The sequence below is a fragment of the Ciona robusta genome, chromosome 9, assembly GCF_009617815.1.
Source record: "Ciona robusta chromosome 9, ASM961781v2".
NCBI lineage: Eukaryota > Metazoa > Chordata > Ascidiacea > Phlebobranchia > Cionidae > Ciona > Ciona robusta.
The window spans coordinates 5228214-5246547 of NC_143243.1; the positions used below are offsets into that span (position 1 = coordinate 5228214).

At 33.7% G+C, this 18334-nt stretch overlaps 3 protein-coding genes across 4 annotated transcripts; all 3 read right to left on the reverse strand.

The window, feature by feature from the left end:
- Positions 1 to 751: 751 nt before the first annotated feature.
- Positions 752 to 7064, reverse strand: LOC149731475 (adenylate kinase isoenzyme 1-like). Of its 2 annotated transcripts, XM_089884209.1 has the most exons (10): positions 6877 to 7064; positions 6224 to 6419; positions 6006 to 6073; positions 5091 to 5126; positions 4404 to 4446; positions 3948 to 3983; positions 3528 to 3691; positions 3091 to 3204; positions 2020 to 2211; positions 752 to 1010 (listed from the first exon to the last, which is right to left on the reverse strand). In XM_089884209.1, the coding sequence occupies exons 1-10, from the start codon at positions 6940 to 6942 to the stop codon at positions 942 to 944; spliced, it is 984 nt and encodes a 327-aa protein (XP_089740335.1). In that variant the 5' UTR covers positions 6943 to 7064; the 3' UTR covers positions 752 to 941. The 2 variants fall into 2 exon arrangements, with proteins under 2 accessions (XP_089740335.1, XP_089740336.1); XM_089884210.1 differs by lacking the exon at positions 5091 to 5126 and having other exon boundaries at positions 6877 to 7037.
- Positions 7065 to 7323: 259 nt separating this feature from the next.
- On the reverse strand, positions 7324 to 9184 carry LOC149731476 (uncharacterized). Its single transcript, XM_089884208.1, has 3 exons — positions 8760 to 9184; positions 8488 to 8692; positions 7324 to 8227 (listed from the first exon to the last, which is right to left on the reverse strand). Exons 1-3 carry the CDS (start codon positions 9149 to 9151, stop codon positions 7577 to 7579), a joined length of 1248 nt encoding a protein of 415 aa, XP_089740334.1. The 5' UTR covers positions 9152 to 9184; the 3' UTR covers positions 7324 to 7576.
- A 1059-nt stretch (positions 9185 to 10243) lies between these two features.
- On the reverse strand, positions 10244 to 17586 carry LOC149731477 (uncharacterized). Its single transcript, XM_089884190.1, has 18 exons — positions 17428 to 17586; positions 16903 to 17043; positions 16302 to 16421; positions 16098 to 16199; positions 15605 to 15724; positions 15203 to 15316; positions 14678 to 14794; positions 14110 to 14220; positions 13936 to 14046; positions 13750 to 13863; positions 13207 to 13433; positions 12848 to 12927; positions 12483 to 12577; positions 12264 to 12416; positions 11704 to 11849; positions 11459 to 11644; positions 11208 to 11387; positions 10244 to 10823 (listed from the first exon to the last, which is right to left on the reverse strand). Exons 1-18 carry the CDS (start codon positions 17486 to 17488, stop codon positions 10782 to 10784), a joined length of 2220 nt encoding a protein of 739 aa, XP_089740316.1. The 5' UTR covers positions 17489 to 17586; the 3' UTR covers positions 10244 to 10781.
- Positions 17587 to 18334: the final 748 nt, after the last annotated feature.

The window sequence follows — 18334 nt, forward strand, 5'->3', positions numbered from 1 at the left end:
ATGGTTTTATAATTCTTTAAATGTTTTTTGTTTACAACCAAATGGGACGAGAAATTTAATTAAAAGGTGTCCCACCTTCCCCAACCTAATATACGATTTACGTTACAGACTGTAAACCTATATTCTTATAATATGTTTTCGTATACGCTATAGTAGGCCTACACGATTTTCAGGTAAAACGAATATTCCACGAACTCGAAGAGTTAATTAGTTTCTACAAAGGTTAAATGAAACGGGAAGTACGAATTTATGGGCAACTGATGTGCACGTAGTAATATTGAAACTTTCTAACACATTGTAATACAAAATAAATAGTCCGTAATGCACTGGTTTAGGGTCAAAAAATGTTATTTGCTTTTTGAGTTTCAAATGTGGCAACCATGGAAAACATCTCAATAAAAAAATATTTTGTTTTGTCCATGTGCGTAGGTAATCATCAGATCATTGTGCTGAAAATTTTGTTTCTGTTGTCACTTCATATAGCACCACTATGTCATATATTTTGACAAAACATGCTGTACTTATGTAAGTGTATCAAAACTTAATATGTGAATTTAGTACTGTGGGGTAAAGATGGAACACCGTTGGCACTTAATTCCAAAATTCCTGATCCTGTTGTATACAACTAACTACACCCTTTTAAAATCGGTTAATACGGGGCTACGGTTAATTCTGTAAATATTTTTTAATAATAATTCTGTAAATATTCTTTTTTTGAAAGTTGTCGTTTGCTGCTTTAATGAACACACGGTTTTATAATTCAACAAATATAAATTTTATTAACCATTTACAAACAATATTTATACTGCAGTATATAGTTTTAACAGTGCTTTAAAATTTTTAAAAGTAAAACACCGTACTAATCATAAACCTCATGTTTCTGCTAGACACCAAATAATGCTTTGGTAATGCAGTGTTTTAAACAACATATTTAAATAATTTTACAAAAATTCTTTAAATATATTTTGAACATCAGAGAACACATCGTCGACTGGTTGTTCCGAATCCACCTACATAAATAAACACAAAGTTAAATAAGTTGGCTTGGTTTAAAATATTAATTATTAAAATATATAGTAGGGCGGGGGAGATGGGACACCTTTAGCACATAATACCCAAATATCCTGATCGTATTTTAAACAATAACAACGGTCTATGGGAGTTGTGGGGATACGGTTTTATGATTTTTAAATTTTCTTTGTTTACCGCCAAATTAGACGAGAAAATAGAATAAACAGTTGTCCTATCTTTCCCCACCCTACTATATGACTATTTTAAGATGATCATAAAATTAAAACTTTTGCTAAATTAGAATTTTTAATATAACTGGTGACTACCAGCTACTCATATTTATACAATTTACAATTTTACAGTTATGTTTATTGGATATGTAAAAAGATTAAGATGTCTTCTGTAATACATAATTAAACGTGTCTTTATACAGAAAAGTATAATTTAGAATATTGAAAATCGCCAAATACTTTGCTTTAAATGGCAACAACTACTAAAAAATACCCACATCCGAATAATAAATGAATGGTATTGGGACAAGACACTTAACGGCAATTGCCCCAACCCAGTGGTCACTAACCGGTTGTCCAAATTATCAGCCACACATCAAAAAAATCTCCCAAAAATAATTCCACAAAGTAATGTAACGTTTTATATCTTGTATTGCCAATCGGCCCGTGCACGCGATAACACAACCAAGGGGAAACTGAATGTCACTTAACAAAACCATGCGATCGACTCTTAAAAACACAACGGTTCACGCAAAACATAAAGATCATGAAAATATAAAATAGTAAAGTACCATACGAACACATCATTACAACATATCATTACAGTAACATACATGGTAACTTGCAAGCTGGCACGAGGTGTTTAAAACAGAACACCCGTGTTATACCAACTGTCGTTTTCCAGCCACGCAATATATAAGTATGTTACATTCATTCATTCAATTTATCTCAAAAGTTCAAAATAGTACCATATAGTTGAAACAATAAAATTACTCACCCTCCGAACTTTATTCTGTGCTTTGTAATAATCGATCACAGGTTCCGTAGATTCAACGAAAGTTTTTAATCGTTTGCGAATCGTTTCTTCATTATCATCCACCCTCCCACTTGTCTCCGCTCGTTTTAAAAGTCGTTTGACCATCGTCTCTTGAGCCACATCAACCCACAATACAAATGTACAAGGAGCAATCTGGTGAAGGTTTATCAAAATTTATGTTTAATTATTTCCGAGTTAAACTTCTAATGGAAACAAAAGTATACATAAAGAATATATAGTATACTGTGGGAGAAGATGGGACACCTTTAGCACATATTATCCAAATATCTTGATCTTGTTTTAATCAATAAGGTCTGTCGGAGTCGTGAGGATACGGTTTTCTAATTCTTTGAATGCTCTTTGTTTACTACCAAATGGGATGAAAAAAAATGATATGGTGTCCCACTTTCCCCCACCCTACTATATAATATTTCCACACACTTTTGTTTTCTATTAGAAGTTAAACTTAGAATTTAAAATATTTAAACATAAATTTCTCATTGTTTATCTGCTAGGTGTACCGACCACATTTTTTTTATGGGTTAAATTGAAATATATGTTTTTAACTGTAAGCTTTTTTTTTAACAAAACAACAGCTTTTTTTTAACGACTGTTGTTTTGTTGCTATATCCTGTCTTTTCGGTTTACATTGTTTTAATCTTCTTACATTGTTTTAATCTTGCGATTGTTATTATTATATATTTAATAAAAAAATGCAGTCTCTGGATTATGTTAGAAAATTGTGTTCATGAAGTATTTTTTGGGTATACCGAATACTAACAAGCAGCTATCACAAATGACTAATTCAATATGACATATGGAATAATTTAAAAGTAATAATAATTTGATTACAGTAATAAAGGTGCAAATAAAATTTAAATTCTGTGGGTACAAACATTTTTTGGTTTATTCCATGTTAATATAAAAAAATTTAAAACACTCCTTAGAAAAACATTTTAAACTAATCTGTGTAATTACAAAACCATTGCGTTTTTATTGGAAAAAGGTTTTTAATATTTGGCATCAACTTACAGATTGTTCGAACTCTATTCCTTGTTGAACTTCACGTGGGTAACCATCAACTAAGAACCCTTTGCTCTCTGTGTGGGCGGCCATGTTGTCTTTAATCAATTTTAAGACAGTGCTCTGCAGTATAGAAGTTGTTTATAATAAATTATAATAATAAACGTTAATTATATCTATATATAGTAAGGTGAGGAAAGATGGGACACCTTTACATTCCATTTTCTCTTATCATTCGTTGTAATAACAATTAATAGACGAAGAACTTTCAAAAATTATAAAATTGTATCCTCACAACTCCTATAAGAGGTTGTTAAATGTTTAAAACACGATCAGGATATTTGGATAATATGTGCTTAAGGTGTCCCCCCCAAAAAAAGACATGGTGTCCCATCTTCCCCCACCTTACTATATAACAAATGCTAGCAAACACGTTAAAAACGTACCATTGGGACCAAATCCCCTCGTTCCATCATTTGCTTGAGTTCTTCTCCTTGTGGTGACCCTGAGTTGACCTCCGCACGCAGCAGGTCACCCGACGAAAAATGTGTGAATCCATATTTTTCAACAATTTTCTCACATTGTGTTCCCTTACCAGAACCAGGGCCACCTGGTTTATTGTAATTTTTAAAACATTATTATGCAAAAAATAAAATGTTAAATTCCAAACATATTTCTTAATATGAAAAAAACACTATTAAACATAAGAATACCAACCAAAAACAAAACACATTTTTTGAAGTCTTTTACCAGAGCCACGGCCAACTGGTTTATTGGTCATTTTTATAACATTATTATGCAAAAATTTATATTTATATTATAATATATTTCTAAAAAATAAAAAAAAGGTTTAAACAAATACTAACCAATAACAAAGACAATTTTTTTGGAGTCCATATTCCCTGTAAAACAAAAACAATAAATAAATAAATATGTTAAATGACATAACAACTTTATACAATAATCAATATCAATTTTCTGTATAAACACTTATTTTGTACATTATGTGCTAGGTGGAGCGACCACGCTTATTTTCTTCCAACTAAATGTAAATAAGTTTTTAACTGTAAGCGTGTTTTAACAACTGTTGTTTTGTCGCTATATCCTGTCTTTTTGTTTAAAATACTTCTAAATTTTCGCTACCGTAATCGAAGAGAAAAAAAAAGTTATTATTATATTATTATTATTACAATGTTTAATTAAATATAAATATTCTTCTAGCATAATTATTCTAGGCCAAGCTATATTCATTGCTTTTTAGATAAATACCTTTTTTTACATAAAATTCCTTTACACTTTTACATAAAAGCCATTTAACTTACTTTTCACACCGTGTTGTTCAGTTTGGACTTCACTCTTGTTAATCTAGTAACAAAAAGTTATTCAACAACTTCCTTTTCTATAGGAAAACTATACTACCGAACTCAATACACTTGGGGTTAGTTAATTATTCATTATGACGGACAGCCACACATGCTTGCAAGGGTTGTAGCTGCCGACAGGCGCTGTATTGTGCAGACAGGGAATATAAATAGAACAATCAAATTGCTGCAGAGGAGCAGAAGAGAAAGAAAGAAACAAACACGACACTCTTTTTCACACGAACACAGCAACACAACATTGTACCGTTGTAAATTCATTGAAACAAATCAGAAGCCTGTTGCGTCATGCATGATTGATAGAAGTGTAGCTGAGGAAATTAATGATAATAAAAACAACTAAAATCATTTATCCGAATTATATTTGGTATAATAAAAATAACAATTAGAATATTTGATTTTAATATAGTAGGGTAGGGGAAGATTGGACACTTTTAGCACATAACATCCAAGTATCTTGATTGTGTTTTAATCCTTTAACAATGGTCTATGGGAGTCGTTAGGATACAGTTTTATAATTCTTTGAGTGTTCTTTGTCTACTATTAAATTGGACAAGAAAATAGAATGAAAAGGTGTCCCATCTTTCCCCACCCTACTATATGTAATATATATTATAAACTTTTTCTTACCATCATTGGTTGTTGTTCAACTTCATATGTTGGTTTCTGTGGTAAAAAATGCTTAGGTTTAAATAAGTTATTGGACGAATATGATCCACAGTTTAGAAAATGTTTTAACAATATTTATTATTTAGGACAACTATCTTACTTTAGGCTGTAAACTTATACAACATTCTAATTTTCCTGACAATAATGCGAAATTTTATTTGAAACAGAGGTTTCGAAAAAAATGTTTATAAGTTCACTTTTAGCTGATAGAAACTTCTATGAGTTGTGTCAAATGATAACGTCATCAAAAAAAATATTAAAAGTATGATAAAGTCATCAAAAACAGTTATTCTTGTAAAAACTTTTCCAAAGAACAAATACGTGATTGAATGTTTTCAATTAACTTGGCCAAATGTGTGGCTTGAGAGCAAAGCTTTACAGTTTTTTCTTTAGGGCCGTGACTGCTAATTTTATATCAGAACGCAAATTACTGAAATAAACAGTTAACTATTAAAACTTTTTTGGAAACTTTGAAACAAGTAGAATACTTATTTATCTTAATGTTGCAGGAAAACAACAGTTGTTATATAGTACAGTGGGGAAAAATGAGACACATTTAGCACCTAATATTAAAAATCCTGATCGTGTTTTAAGCAATTACCAACGGTCTATGGGAGTTGTGAGGATATGGTTTGATAGGTCGTTGAATTTTCTTCATTTACTACCAAATGGGACGAGAAAATTGAATGAAAAGGTGTCCCACCTTCCTCCACCCTTTTATTACACAGCAGTCTTATTTTTAACTTCTCATATACTGATGCCTGCCTATAAATTCATAATGGTAATAACATCGGGCTACTTATATTGGAAATATGACATAGGAAATATGACATAGCTGGAATCAAACTTTAATAAACTAAGATAAATGTATGTTACCTTTGATGAAATTGGAGGTAACTTTGGTGGAGGTTGTTTCTTTTCTGCCAACATTCTTGATGGCGTTTCTACGAAAACAGTAATATGATAAGTTGCCTAAAATTTTGCATTCTGTTTTTTAGGTGAACCAATATAACTACTGGCGATCCAATGCCTGCTCAAAAATTGCATGAACGCCGATCAAATGCCAGTTTATCATGTAAATATGATATACGTACCTGTTTTGAAAACATTTTTGGACAAAATTCCAGTTTTTTCTGGTATGTGAATTGGTTTAAGTGCCAATTGCGGAGGTGGTATGAATGAATGCCATGAAATGTCTTTTGTTCCACATTCTTTTGCTGACTCAATGCATGAAGATATAAAATTGAGCGGCTCATTTGGTCTATTGTGTAAAAGCCCGATCATAATGCTCTGCAAAAGTGATTTAGTTGGATGACAAATATATAAAAAACTTACCTTTTTTGTAATATTTTGTAATTAATTTGCAATTAATAAATATTCTAAAAGAATACTATGCATACATTCCAAAGTTTGCAATTAATTAATATTCTATCTAAAGAACATTATGTATACATTTTAACATCTAAATGGTAAAACAACAATAAATTTGTGGTAATTTATATAATGCATAAAAATCAAAAAGGAAAAAACGTCTGTGTGTATTATGTGGATCTATTAATAATATATTCTGGTGATCAACCAAAATTTTTTTTTTTTATTTAAACAATTAATATTATATATTGATGCATATGAGGGAGTCAGTAAGAACGTTTTTTTTTAGAATACAGCATCAGTGAAAACCTTTGCCTTCAAACTGCATGCTATTTAATATTTATTACGTTAAAAGTTATAACAGTTAAATTGTTACCTCAATAAGTTGCGGAATATCATGTTTTATCAAATAATCTTGGCCCTGTTGAGGTGTTAGCGACATGACTTGACTATAGTTTTGTATCAGTGAAATTCCTCCAAAACAAAATATTATCAATTTTCCCCGAACTGAAACCAGCGTCTGTTGTGGCGATTAGCAACCGAAGTTATGAAGATTTAGTGACAACCGAGTAATTGGCAACCATAACCATAAAAATTGACGGATTCGTGTGCCTTGTGGTCAGGCTTTCTGTTGCCATTATAAACAAGAATGTAAATGAGTTTTGACTCTGAGACATTTGCGCAGATTTTATCAGCATTATATTTAAAACACGACAGTTTCGCTCCAATTAAACCGTGTCCAAAGCTCAAGAAAACATGTTTCTATGGCTCTGTCCGTGTCTGGCTGATTAATGAGGGAAAAAGTCGAGAAAAATCAATAGTGTTTGTATTATATCAGCTCTTTATTAATGACTGCATTATACGAACATTGGACATCATATACGCTAATACGACAATAACCACCCTATTTCGTGATGTCCAAAGTTGAATGAAAAAGTAATCGGTAAAAACAGAAATATTAAAAATCGTTAAAACGGTAAACGTCAATGTTGAAAGCCCTACGTGGCAAAATATCACAGCATTTGTCTATAAATATGGTTATAAGTTAGTATTATTGCTTTTGACCACAGCGTCTGTTACTGTATATTACATACAGCGGGATATTTAGGTTCATGGCACTTTAAATAAGAATATTTTTCCCTCTTTCCATCGCATTTACTGTCACTAATAAAATGAACATTTCGTTCATCGGCAATACCACGCTCCGCTGCAGCACGACCAAATAAACTGCCGTGGGTTAAAAACAATACGTCACACTTTCCTATTAGAAAATACTCAGCGTACGTTTTGCGAATTTTTTCTTTGACCGTCTTCTTTTTACCATTTTTTTCTGAGACGTGCATCACGTGAACAAACGAATCGTCCAGCGTGATGACGTCAACGTGGGTTTCGCCATTGTTTGTTTGATTATTTAATTCATTCACGACTTTTGTCTTCGTATCGATGTTATCCGAAGTCACGAAAACTTTAAATTTGACCAACTTGGCAATTTTCTTTTGATAGTCAACGGCGTAATTTCGAAAACATTGAACAAAATATGCTTCGTCTCCAGGACTTAAAAATTGGTTGTATTCTCCCTCTCCAGTGCGCATGACCAAACCAACCAACTGCACGTTCTTGCGATCGTTGCTTGATTCAAACTGAGAGGAAATGACAGAATCCACGATATGTTGTACTTTAGAAGAAGGCTGTACAATAGCCCGTATCATATCACCATACGCGAAATTCTATTGAGAAGAACTGTTATTAAAATCGCTTTTGCGGGAATGTTTATGGTAGGGTCGGGGAAAATGGGAAATCTCTTGATTTTACTTTCTCGTCCCATTTGGTAATATACAAACAACACTCAAAAAATTATTAAACAGTATGCCTAAGACTCCTATAGACCGTTGTTAATGTTTAAAAAACGATCAGTATATTTGTATATTATGTTCTAAGGGTGTCCCATCTTTCCCCACCCCACTATATAAAGATTTAGCCAACTTACGAGGTCAGTAATAGTTGGTATTTTGATCAACGGGTGATCAGCTGTAATATGTCCCGATAATTGTGCAGCAATATCACTGTGGTGTGGGCAAATTAATGGCTTGTTATTATTACGCGCATTTAAAGCAGCTGAGTAGTCGTAATCAAATGGCAACGCTTTCAACCCAACGGTCCAGTTGTACGGCTTCCAATTAATAAAAAGTAACCTGGAATAGTTTAATCGGTGTCATTATTTAATGAATGAATATTTTTAACATTATATTTAAAACATACCGGCCAGTTTTTAATGCAATGGAAACGGCAGATGAAAGCGCTCCGATACTATCTCCTAAGCCTGCATTTGGAGTGAAAACAACGCATTTCTTCTCGTGGCATGGTATATTCGCATTGAGAAACATACGGCGATGCCAAATAACATACTCGGCAAAAACCGTTTGAAATGCCACCCACTTGGCTTTACTTTCGTAGACAAACGGTTTCCAAACCGCAGTTTGGCTTCGTTGAGGTTTCTCTTTGCTTGCTTGCTCGCATAAATCTGACGATTTTCCACACGTTTCGGAATCGTTATCCTCGGATATATTTTGGGCTTTACAGATTAAAGTAGTTATACATAATATCAAAGTAAAATGAAAGATGCGATAACGCATGAGTCTAATTATATACATTATCTTCTTAGTCTGTTGGAATAAAAATGAAGTAATATTTACTGCTAAACCAACATTTACGCGTGAACGTCAACTAACACATGCTTTCCCGCTTATACGGCAACAGACACCCACTTTGTAATACTACAAGCTCTATAATTTGTTTGTTCAGTTATGACAAGTATAAATTGGAAACCTATAGGCAATTCTGAATAGCAAACTTCAAGCGTACTTCGACCTCGAACAACCTGTACATGGTAGCTTTGTACTAAAAATAATAGGTTAGCAGGATTTACGCAGCCCACATAAAAGTAACTTTGCCTCAAAAACTGTAATTATGCTTGCACCGTGACGCCAGGTTACTTATATTGCTTGTTCTAATGTGCAGGGGAGCACCATAAGTGTCAACCGTTTTCCATCCCCTAACTACACTGATTTATACGTAGGCTACTTCCGTGTCCGAAATGTTGCATAGCTTGCAATTTATTTTATTAAACAGAATCGGTTGTAAACCAGTATACGCCGTCCTAGATTGTTGAAATATTTTACAAATGGCTGACAAATACACACATCTGCAAATATAAACAACGGTCCGACTATAACTATTTAAATTTCGAGCACCGCAACACAAATTAAAACTACATACTTTTGAGATTAATTTACAGAAACTTTCTTCCAACTTTGAGTGTAACATAACCATATTACATATTTTATATTTAACAACATATTAACTGACTTTTTTATAATGTTTGGTCACGTGTTGTTATTGTTACGATGAATGACTATTGTTTTTAAAGTCGCTTTACATAAATCGTTCTGCTTCGCCTACCACTGTCAAATATATGCCTGGCCCTTTAGCAAATACAAACTGTAGTGCAAACTAGTTGACTCATGCTCGCTGTGGTGAACGTTTGGGTTTGCGAACGGAAATTACTTTAAAATTGTTCTTGATTTAAACTATGTAAAGTTCAGCGCTTCAATACTGCTCATAGCATATAAATAAACAGGCGACGTTCTTTTAAAGATATAGTTTAATCAATGAAGGTGCAGCAAGTCAGTAACTGCTTTTATTAGTACATGCCTTGAGGCGTAAGAGAAGTGTTTTCGTGGGAATTAACAGTTTACGTCCTTTTATTGCAACCATAGGTCGTATTTTTACAGTAAGAACGTATAATTACATTCAGTAGGTAATCCCTTGGCATTTAACTTGTGACCAGTGCAAATTCTAGTTTCAAAACGTTTCATGATTTTTCCAAAAAATCGTTTGGGTTGAAAATTAACTTTAGAAAGGCGCGAAGCCATGCTTCGTCACCCCTATAAGCTTGCATGTTTTACCTTTTTTTTTTTCGTGCCATAATGTTTCACGCATTTTTAAAGTTCGTTTTCGACACAAACGCCAGAGTTTTTTTTAATGAAAAAAATATACAGCGGGTATATCAGTGAGGCTCTGGAACATTTTGAAACCAAATATTTTTGCAACCAACAAAATGATTACCGATTCAGTATATAAAGGTTTCTTCAGGACGTAACGTAGGCACAACATATTTATATTGATCTGTACACTATTTGTTTTCACAGGATAGTAGCCTATAACAAAGTTAGAAGCAAAAACACATAAAACGATAAACTGGAACTGAAACTTTATACAGCATTAGGACTCAGAATGTTGATCATGACTTTCCATTTGAATATTCTAAAACAAACATAGAACATTTTTTACATAAATCCACAAAATATATTACTACACCTGAAAATGTGTCGATATATTTTACAATAAGCTTAACATTGCATGGCCGTTCTAATGCTCTTGCATGTTTTTAAAAGCGTGAAAGTAAATTATGTGGTATATATAGTATATAGTAGGGTGCATGGAGAAAGATGGGACATCTTTGGGACATAGTATCCACTTATCCGGATCGTGTTTTGAACAATCCACAACGGTCTATTGGGGTCGTGAGGATAAGATTTGATAATTCTTTGAATGTTTTTTTTGTTTACTACCCAATAGGTCAAAAAAAAATGAAAAGGTGTCCCATCTTTCCTCACCTTTATATACAAAATACATGATATTGGTTACCTCAGCGGAAGTAGAGTTTGGTTCCAACGTTTCTACTTTTGTCTTGTTTTTCTTTTTGTTGCAGCAGCAGCAATAAATCAAAACAGCTAAAATAACGACAAAGGCGACGCATCCGACCACAATACCAGCAATCTCAGCATCAGTTAGTCCATTAATGGGAGTTGCAGTTTCGCCAAAAATCTTGTAAAAAGGCATTAATAATTTGTACAGATAAGTATTGTCGTTGTTGTTTTTCATAAAGTATAACGTACCATCTGTGTGGAGTACATTCCCGCTGACGAACAAATACACTCAACATAGGTGTTTAAGGTGTCAGTATATGACAAGAGATCACATTTATCATTTTGAGACCAAGTCGTACCATCCCAAGCAGCACAGATTGCCCTCACTTTATAACTTGCATCAGAATATTCGCCAACGCTATTCAAATCGAATCGCTGCACATATAAAATAAAACACAATGATTTATGGTTACATAGCAATATACCACACATACATCATAAAGTTGAAATTTAAGCTCAACTTTGTCGGTCGTTTCGGCATCTTGGGAAACTGACATCACGACACTGTTTATGTAAGAGTTTTCGTTCTTATCCGCAAATGTTGAATTATCCGTATAAACTTCAAAGGATATTCTTCCGCCTGGAAACATAGCAACAGTTTGATTGACATCAAATCAATAACAGGACTGACATCTATTATATCAATTAGACATACGACTGATAGTAAACAGCTTAATATTTAACTAGGTAGTTATAACATATGTGTGCTTTTTGCTTATTTTATTGTTAAATGTGTATAGTACTGTGGGGTAAGATGGGACAACTTTAGCACATAATATTTAAATATTCCGATCGTGTTTAAAAACAAATACAACAGTCTATGGGAGTCGTGAGGATATACGCTTTTATAATTTTTTGAGTGTTCTTTGTTTTCTACCAAATAGGACGAAAAAATAGAATGAAAAAGTGTCCCATCTTTCCCCACCGCACTAAATTTTATTTATTAGTTAATATTTTCGGTTTACCTCACTAATAAGCTATAAATATATATTACCTTGTGGGACAAGTACATAGTTGGACATTTCCGTCTTTTTTGTTGTGTCGTTAAGATTTTGAAACGTTACACCAGACAACCCATCACCTTGGTACAAAACTTTAGTGAAACCATACAGCTGTTGTGTTGTGCTGGCATAGGTGGATCGAAAAACTGGGATTATAAAGATTGAGTTGTCAAATCAAATCAGTTGAAACTTTAAACAGGTATTTTACTAACCAGAAGTCGTTTGAACTACAGATGTTGCAAAGGACTTTCTATCCACGTTAAAATGTCCATTACTCAATTGTACATTGGTAACCACTTGATTGACTCTTTGGGATGAAAAGTAAGTTTTTATGTTTTAACAGAAACAGGTTGTCAGCTTATATATAGTATAGGGCGAGGGAATATGGGACATTTTTTGTATTATATTTTCTCGTCCCATTTGATAGTCAACAAAACACATTCAATGAATTATAATACAGTGGCCTCACGACTCACATAGGGCAATGCTAATTGTTAAAAACACGATCAGGATATTTGGATATTATGTGCTAAAGTGATCCCATCTTTCCCCACCCTACTATATACAGTGTACTTACATTTTAGTAACGTCAGGTTGCGAAATGTCACTTCCACTTCTAATTAAGTTATCCAGTGAAACAAGAACACAGGTTGAAATCTGTAAAAGATTAATAAAACCTTAAGATATATATACACAGCCTAAATAATGGTTTCAAAATGCTATGTTTTGTATGTCGTACTGTGGGGTAAGATAGGATACTGTTGGCACCCAAATATCACGTTTCCTAAATATGCTTTGAATAGTTAAAGCCATTTTGTGTGCGAATTCGGTTAGTTAAATCTGAGGGAAAAAATGAACGAAAAAATGTTCTATTTTATACCACTCTATAAGGTACTAACAGTAAACCGTATACTTTCAAAATGAAATAACACTTACATCTGCATCATTACTCGCATTTTGTGCTATATCGAGCAGTGATTTAACCATGATATCCGCACTTTCGGAACTAATTTGAGGATCAGATGTGATAACTTCAATGGCGGAACACTTGTCTGTTATACTTAACATTTCCAAGGGGGTATCGCAGTCCAGAAACTTGGTTTGTTCCCATTTTGCATAGCCATCAATCATCAAGCATTGTTTGCTCGCGTATGCTTTGTTTTCTAATTTAAACAGGAATCACAGAATTGTTAAAAGAATTAAATAATGGGGCTAAAATAATAGACAGGTAGCCTATATATAGTAGAGTGGGGGAAGATGGGACATCTTTTCGTTCCATTTTCTCGTCCCGTTTGGTAATAAACAAAGAACTTTCAAAAAATTAAAACACTGTGGCCTAAATACGCCAATAGACCGTTGTTAATTGTTTAAAACACAACAAGAATATTTGGATATTATGTGCTAAAGGTGTCCCATCTTCCCCCACCCTACTATATACCTTTATCATATTTCCCAAGCTTAATTTATAAAATGACTAACCATTAATTGTTCCAAGTGGACAAGTTACATCAGATGTTGAACTTGTGGAGGTAAGAGCTTCAGAAAACTTGATTACAGTTTTGTTGTGTGTTTCCGATATTTCCGGGCAGATTGCTGAAAAAAATATTTGCTTGGACATAGGTTTTATTTACCATACATGCAAATATATATGTTTAATATACGTACCGATATCACAAGTTTTCCCTTTGTATGCGCCTGTACAATTGCATTCAAAATCAGAATCAACAGCGGTGCACTTGTTTCCATTGCACGCGTTCTCGGAAGAACAATATTTAGCTGTAATAGTAATATGAATTAAGCACTACGCCTATAAGTTGTATTAACCAAACGACGCCTTACCAGATGTACAATTATCTCCACTCCATCCTTCAATACAAGTACATTCATATGAACCAGATAAGTCACCCTTGCAATCACCGTGGCCATTACATGTAATACCAACGCAAGGATCTGAAAAAAATCGACTTTAAGAGTGCGTTCATAATGAGATTTCTTAATAAACAGAATCTTGTTTCAGCACTCCTTTAATAATATTAGCGATATGTATAAATGAATATAACTTACTTTATCCTCGTGTGGCAGGAAAACGACAGGCGTTATATTACTGGTGTTGTTTCATACACCTCGTGTTAGCTTAATTACGAGTTACAATGTTTGTTACTTTATAGGCGGTTATTTTTTGGATGTTTTCATTTCTTGTGTATGGCTGATAATTTGGCCAACTCATTAGTGACCACTGGTCTGGAGCAATTGCTGTTATAACTGTCTTGCCCAAGGACACATAACGCCCACAATGATAGCTGCGACAAGCCTTAAACCCAATACCTCTAGAATATAAGCAGGCGCGCTAACTTTGCCACGACGACAGACATGTATAATAGCCTACGATCTCTTTCCAGCTATATACCTTCAACATTGCATGTGTCCCCAATAAACCCGGCATCACAAAGGCAGGTAAAGCCGTTCTCTATGACCGAACATGCGCCATGATCTCCACATGGCGTATCAGAACAACTTCCCGAAACTGAATCAACAAAGATCAAAAGTAAAAAAAAATGTGGTAGGTCGGAGTAAGATGAGAAATGTTTTCATATTCTTTTATTGTCCTATTTTGTAGTAAACACACAATATTCACAGAAATACCATAGCCTTATGACTCTAAACGATCGTTGGTAATCGTTCAAAACAGATCAATATAGAATATTATTTGCTAAAGTTATCCTATTTTACCCAACAGTACTATATATACCAACTAAAGCTGGCTGTACACAGTATCCGGCGTGCGAATTCACATGCGAAGTCGTATGCAAACCCGTGTCCAATTCCGCATGCGGCAGCGAAATCCGGACAAAACAGACAAAACAGACAAAACAGACAAAACAGACGAATTCCGGATACTGTGTACAGCCACCTTAATTTATTTTCTACAAACCCGAGTTGTCACAAGTATCTCCATCATAGTTTTTGTCACACGTACAATTCCATTCGCCATCTACTGAATAACATGTACCATTTCCACTACACGGGGTAGCAGTACTACACTCATCTGCAAATAAACGTTGCTTGCTTAATAACAAGAGAGCAGAGCTTCAATAAAAGGGCACGTACCGGTATACAGCAATATAAAAACGTATATGTAAATGCTCATTGTAAACTTCTTCTTGAATTATAAACTTAGCCATTCCCTAAAAACGCTCGTTTATGTAAATTTGGACAAACGTTAATTACTCGATTGGGCAAATAAAATAATGAATTTTGACGATGAATAGTAAGCCTTATATTCAACCTTTGTTTTATTTGGTCGAATCAAAGTATTTCTTTTCTAACAACTAACCGTATGTCTTGCACTGTCCACCGCTATACCCGTCCTCACATTCACAACTCGCAGAATTGGTAGAAATTCCAGGAACGCATTTTCCATGACCGTTGCAATAGTCCGAGGTCAGACATATACCTTAAATGTATTTTAACTGAATCAATTTTCTCTTACTTGAAAGTTTTCAATCGCTGCTAATACAGTTGTATACTTTAGATCCAACAATAGTTAGTAACAAGAATATTTCATACATAGAGTAGTTTACGGGGGAATGGGACACCTTTCATTCTATTTTCTTCTTCTATATAGGGTAGTATACAAAGATTATTTACAGAATTATATAATCGTGTCCCAAGTCCCTAAAAGAGCGCTGGTAATTGTTCAAAACACGATTAGGAAATATGGAATTTAGGTGCTAACGGTTATCCCATCTTAACTCACAGTATACTATATTAACAAATATTGGTTGTGTATCACACTAAGCTTTGGTTTTTAATGTTCAAAATATTACCTTGTTCATTACATCGATCTCCAAACCAATTTTCTGTGCAGTTACAAGCGTTATCTGTACATTCACCGTGACCATTACATGGGTTTAACACGGAACAAAACTCTAAAAAAAAACACATTAACGATAAGGGTAGTTATGAAATACAGAAAGCAAACGGGAATAACCGATTTTAAATAATATAAAATATATATAAAACAAACTTACTAGTATTTTCACAATCATTTCCTTCCCAAATTCCAGTACAATTGCAAGTGTAGCTATCCAAAACTTCGCCTTGTTCACAAGCCCCTTGCCCGTTGCAGGCGTTTGGCATAAAGCAATTCCCTGAAGAGATACAAACGAGTACAGGTTTACTTAAAAATCTAATAAAATATGTTTTTACCGATGTTCAAATTTAAAGTTACACAGGCTTAACTGGCGTTACAGCAAATCGAAGCCAACAAGTTAAAGGCTGGTATACACGAAAAGTAAATTGACCTGTGAAAGTCCAAAATGTTAATAGTTAAGCTGCTTGTTAACTTATAATGATTTCGAAGTCATTTATTTTTAAGTAATGAGATTTTATACCGAAGTTTAAACTTATAAACAAATATGTTTTGTAGTAAAAGATGGGACACATTTACATTTTGTTTCATTTGGTAGTAAACTATAGTAAACAAAGAAAATTCAAATAAATATAACACCACATCCTTACGACTCCCATAGATCGTTATAAATTATATTAAACACGATCAGAATCTTTGTATATTATGTGATAAAGGTGTACCGTCCTTTTCATCCCACTATATTAGTCTTTACTTCTTACCTAAAACACATCCTTTTGTACTGTTGACGAATCTGTCAATACAAACGCACTTTTCCCCATTAAACTCTTCGTTTGTCCCACATATATCACCATCACCACTTTCTTCAAATATTGTACCTGACCATTTGTTTTTTACCACCTCTGAAGAAAAAATCCTGATATTTAGAAATACTGAGTAAACATATAGTAGGGTGGGGGAAGATGGGACACATTTTTATTCTATTTTTTCGTCCCATTTGGCAGTAAACAAAGAACATTCAAAGAATTAAAAAAACGTATACTCACGAATCCCATAAGCCGTTGTTAATTGTTTAACACACGAGCAGTTGTGATATTATATGCTAAAGGTGTTCTATCTTCTCCCACCCAACTATATATTTTAAATATTTAAATGAAAGTCATGCAGAAATGAAATTACCAATAACTACGATGTAGTAATATGAAAATTTCCCATATTTCTGAGCAAATATTTTGAACAAATAGAATAAAATAAATATAAAGAGTAAAATAAAACGATTTTTTTACCTTTTACGCTGATTGAACCAATTACCAAGCACGACAATATAAAGTAACAAACACGAAGCATCTTTATAATATGTAGAAAAATATACAAGCTTAAACTAAAGCAGAGAAATCTATAAATAGAAAACAACTTTCACTTTCTTGATTTCGAAATCCGCCTTTACTCAATACCACACCACAAGACTATCATTGTGGGATGAGGTAATAATTTTATAAGCAAACCTGGGCGTTTGACAACAGCGTCCTGATTCCATGGCAACATAGATAAGCTACGTTAATGAATGCACATACAAAGACACACGGACGGTTTAATAGGTGACGTATTACACCCTGCTGTCCAACCAAGCAGTGGTAATAAAGTGAACGCGTTAAGAGAAGGAGTCTACGATCATTGATATATGGAAGGCACGCTGTCAATATTTGGTATCTGGTTTACAGCCTATGTGCTATAAAACGAAAACTGAAGGCTTTGTTTAAGTATGTAATCATATAGTACAGTGGCGAAATATGGGATACTAACAATTGACAATGGGTCGCGGGCCACGGTTATATAATTCTGTAAATACACTCCAAAAAGTTTACTAATAAATAGAACAAGAAAATAAAACAAAAATATGTATTACCAAGAAAAATATGTCTTATCAATAATGTCCTGTCTTTTTCCGTATAGTACTGGGGGAAAAATGGGACATTTTCAGCACAGGGTAGGGGAAGATGGGATGGGACAGGGGAAGATGGGATACCAAATGGGAGAAGAAAATAGAATTAAAAAGTGTCCAACATTCCCCCACCTTACACTTATGCAACAGGTTGTGGTATTTTAATAAGGAAGTATCCAGGCTCGCTTACCATGAACCTCAGAATTGATTCAAGGCGCGTCAAACATAACTGCTGTCGTTCGATGTGTAAT

Bases quoted from the DNA above. Each gene is read 5' to 3' on its own strand.
- LOC149731476 (XM_089884208.1), bottom strand. From the start codon at position 9,151: ATGTATATAATTAGACTCATGCGTTATCGCATCTTTCATTTTACTTTG. The intron at 8,693-8,759 runs GTATGTTTTAAA...AAACTATTCCAG, and splicing joins ATTGCATTAAAAACTGGCCG to GTTACTTTTTATTAATTGGA. The intron at 8,228-8,487 runs GTAAGTTGGCTA...TCTTCTCAATAG, and splicing joins TACCAACTATTACTGACCTC to AATTTCGCGTATGGTGATAT.
- LOC149731477 (XM_089884190.1), bottom strand. From the start codon at position 17,488: ATGCTTCGTGTTTGTTACTTTATATTGTCGTGCTTGGTAATTGGTTCA. The intron at 16,200-16,301 runs GTAAGTTTGTTT...GTTTTTTTTTAG, and splicing joins AAATGATTGTGAAAATACTA to AGTTTTGTTCCGTGTTAAAC. The intron at 15,725-16,097 runs GTAATATTTTGA...AATACATTTAAG, and splicing joins AGATCGATGTAATGAACAAG to GTATATGTCTGACCTCGGAC.
- LOC149731475 (XM_089884209.1), bottom strand. From the start codon at position 6,942: ATGTCGCTAACACCTCAACAGGGCCAAGATTATTTGATAAAACATGAT. The intron at 6,420-6,876 runs GTAACAATTTAA...TCACTTTTGCAG, and splicing joins ATATTCCGCAACTTATTGAG to AGCATTATGATCGGGCTTTT. The intron at 1,011-2,019 runs GTGAGTAATTTT...TTATTTATGTAG, and splicing joins CACAGAATAAAGTTCGGAGG to GTGGATTCGGAACAACCAGT.